The 3,298-nt window shown below is 35.1% G+C and overlaps 2 protein-coding genes across 2 annotated transcripts; both read right to left on the reverse strand.

Annotated features, from left to right (window-relative positions):
• Window positions 1–1,530: 1,530 nt before the first annotated feature.
• On the reverse strand, window positions 1,531–2,339 carry LOC107059382 (period circadian protein-like). Its single transcript, XM_015305899.1, has 4 exons — window positions 2,220–2,339; window positions 1,887–2,138; window positions 1,649–1,807; window positions 1,531–1,536 (listed from the first exon to the last, which is right to left on the reverse strand). Exons 1-4 carry the CDS (start codon window positions 2,337–2,339, stop codon window positions 1,531–1,533), a joined length of 537 nt encoding a protein of 178 aa, XP_015161385.1.
• A 6-nt stretch (window positions 2,340–2,345) lies between these two features.
• Window positions 2,346–2,855, reverse strand: LOC107059383 (uncharacterized). Its single transcript, XM_015305900.1, has one exon. It carries the CDS (start codon window positions 2,853–2,855, stop codon window positions 2,346–2,348), a length of 510 nt encoding a protein of 169 aa, XP_015161386.1.
• Between the last annotated feature and the right edge of the window lie 443 nt (window positions 2,856–3,298).

Here is a 3,298-nt window from a genome sequence, read left to right on the forward strand (position 1 = left end):
AAATCCATCAACAAAACCACATTATTTAATTTAGGGAAAATACATAAAAACCCCCTGAACTTGGCATGAAAACTTACTTTAGTACTTAAACTACACGGGTGTTTATATACCCCCCTTAACATCTTTTATGTGAATTATTTTCAACCCTCCGAACACCAACTTTGTGCGCGTGTTGTTACATCTTAGAACGGCGCGTTATTCATCTTTTAACATTTTAAAAAAATTAAATTTACCCCTCCAACGGTAATATCCAACCCATTACCCATTTGAAGAACAATCTTCACTTTTGAAGAACCTTAAATACCTCTTCTCCCTCACCAACCCAATCATCCAAAAAATTGTGACCTAATTCATTATTTTTCTCAAATCTTAGCTCTTCAAACCTAAAAGTTGAATGTTTAAAGGAATTGTTCTTCAAAAATGTAAGATTCAAACCTAAAAGTTGAATCTTTGAAGGAATTGTTCTTCAAAATGTAAGATTAAAACCTATTCTTCTTCATCTATTATTTTGATTTTTCTTTCCTTCCTTTTTCTTATTTTCTGTTTTTTTTCCAGATTCTCGTTAATTCTTGCACAAAATTGTAGCACACAATGCGATCAATTAATTTGACAAATCTTTGTATGGAAGAAGATGATTATACTACGAAGAAAAAAGTTTATTGTAATCATGGACTTGTGGTGCGTTTGAAAACATCTTGGACTTCAATAACCCCGGAAGAAGATATTGGTCATGTCCTTATTATGGGGTAAAGATCATTTTTGTTTAAATTTTTTAGCCGATTAAAAATTTGATTAACCACTAAATTCCTTCATCCTTTTTCATTATTGAAGGGTTCTAGATCTTGCAACTTTTGGTGTTGGAAGGATAAAGAAAATATTGATCCGAGGTTGAAATTTGTGATTCCTAAACTAATACAGAAATTGGGTGAGCTTGAGAATATAGTAGAATCCTCTCAAACCTCAGCCACTGCATTTGAATTGGTTGAGGTTACTGAAGAAGTTTACAAGCCGGGAGATTTCAAACAAGATGATGATTGTCTAGGTATGAAATTGAAAATGTTGCAAGAAGAGGTTGAGAAGATGAAAGTGATGCAGAATAAATGGAGAAGAACATGGCAGAATGTGCTCTTTTTTGTTGTAGCTTGTTGTTGTGTCGTGGTTATAGCTATAAGCTATTGGTTCTGGGTGATATATATAAAGAAAGGTTCAATAAAGTTACAAGTTGTTGATGTAGTGAGATCAATGTTGGTGTAGTGTAGCACTGTTTATGTTGTAACCAATTAGGTGCAAGACTCTTTTGTAATGAGTTCTTCTTATTCTCTTAATGTAATTTGGTGGTTTGTGTATTTGTTTGTGTTTTATTTACAACTGCATTCGCTAAATTGCAGTCACAATTGCATAATTGTACACATAAAAGTAATGCAAAACTGGCTGCATAATTGTTTCAAAAAGAGACAACTAAAATATCAAACTAATGCTGTCACAACTACATAATTGTTTCAAAAACAAACATAGATCAAACTAATGCAGTCACAGCTGCAAACATAATTGTTTACAAAAACAAACAGATCAAACTAATGCAGTCACAGCTGCATAATTGTTCCAAAAACAGCTAAAATATCAAACTAAAGCACTCTCCATATCAAACTTCAGCAGCATTGGACCTTGTTCTTATTCTTTTGTTTTCTCTCATCTCTTGAAGACCTTGTTGAGTTACAGCAGCCTTTCCTTTCCATTTTAAGCATGATCTTGGTTTATGATGCCTAAGATTTTCAGTCACTATTGAAGAGTTCATAAGCATTCCAGGCTAGATTCACAAAAATATGTTGTCTTAGATGCTTTATAAGTTAAAATTAAAAAGTGTGTAAATAATTAAGACAACTTACATTGTGGATTGTAAAACCACTCTGTGTATGTAATATCCCCATTCCAACCATTCTTGGCCTCTTCCCTCCTCTAGTAGCACCAGGAACATCAGTAGCAGTAGCAGCTACACTAGTTCTTCTTCCCCTTCCAGCTAAACCAGTTCCAGTTCCAGTTCCTCTTCCCCTTCCAGTGGCACCAGAACTATCAGCAGCAACACCAATCCCTGTTCCATTACCAGTTGCAGCTCCTCTTCCCCTTCCAGTAGCACTAGCCTATAACATAAGTTGATCAACAAAATTATTAGACTGATTAAGATGTAAATTAACAACTAAATGAATTACTATAAACATTACCTGTTTTGTAGAACCTCTTTGTCGACCTCTTCTTCTCTTTGTGCTTGATTGTGATTCAGTTGGTGCTCTAGAAGAACCAACACTTGACCTTGTTGAACTAGGCTCACATCCTCTCCCCATTCCTCTTCATCTGCCTGTATTAGCTTGATTATTCAAATGACAACCCCTCTTATTATGACCCTTTGCATGACAAAGACTGCAAGTCATCTCAACACCTCTCTTGGACAATTTTCCTGTTTTGTTTTCATTCTTCTCCTTTCTCTTACACTTTCTAGGCCTTCCTAGTAGTGTTTTTATAACAGGTGGTATAACAGAAGGGTTGGACGACTGTGGCCACATTTTCATATTAGTAACTGGTTGAATGTAGTGACTATAGACCTTGAGATAAGTCTCCTTGCGATACCAATGTGCAACATAGGTAATGGGCTCCAATTTTCTAAAATGAAGTGCAGCTATAACATGACAACAAGGTATACCTCTTAGCATCCAAGATCTACAAGTACATGTTTGATTGCCTAGATTCACAACAAATGTGTTATCCCACCTGTCTTTAACCTCAAAACCATATTCACTATTCCATTCAAGGTTACACTTCATTGACTTTGTTGTGTTCTTTGTCAATACCTTTAGGGCCATTGAGATATGTTTGTTATCCAAGTATCACAGAACTCCGTCAATTGTCCTATTCTTCTCATCTCTTTGATCCTTATTTCTTCAAGCATTGTGATGATAGTTTTGTGTCTTGGCCCCAAAATCCATGAATTAAAGCTTTCAGCCATGTTGTTGTCAACACTATCACAACAGCTGAAAAACTTAAAGTATAATTTAGACCACCTCTCTATATTGTACCACAATAAGTCATCACATATTCCAGTGCCTAACTTCTCCATATGATCCAAATTTCATTTCAATTCTTGTTCATATGTAGTTTGGCACATCTCCAAAAACAATTTCTTCTTTCAATGCCTTTCCAATTCTTAGACCAGTTGGCTAGAACATGTCTTGCACACATTCTTTGTTCTGCATTTGGCAGAAGATCTTGAATAGCTTTGTCAAGACCCTTTAAACAACAACATTTA

Source organism: Solanum tuberosum, unplaced genomic scaffold, assembly GCF_000226075.1.
Source record: "Solanum tuberosum cultivar DM 1-3 516 R44 unplaced genomic scaffold, SolTub_3.0 contig00192, whole genome shotgun sequence".
NCBI classification, from domain to species: Eukaryota; Viridiplantae; Streptophyta; class Magnoliopsida; order Solanales; family Solanaceae; genus Solanum; species Solanum tuberosum.

What these genes read in the sequence shown, in the direction of transcription:
- LOC107059383 (XM_015305900.1), bottom strand. Translation starts at nt 2,855, where the DNA reads ATGGCCCTAAAGGTATTGACAAAGAACACAACAAAGTCAATGAAGTGT.
- LOC107059382 (XM_015305899.1), bottom strand. Translation starts at nt 2,339, where the DNA reads ATGGGGAGAGGATGTGAGCCTAGTTCAACAAGGTCAAGTGTTGGTTCT. An exon ending in AAAGAGGTTCTACAAAACAG is followed by an intron (nt 2,139 to 2,219) that starts GTAATGTTTATA and finishes CTTATGTTATAG; the next exon opens with GCTAGTGCTACTGGAAGGGG. An exon ending in GTGGTTTTACAATCCACAAT is followed by an intron (nt 1,808 to 1,886) that starts GTAAGTTGTCTT and finishes TTGTGAATCTAG; the next exon opens with CCTGGAATGCTTATGAACTC.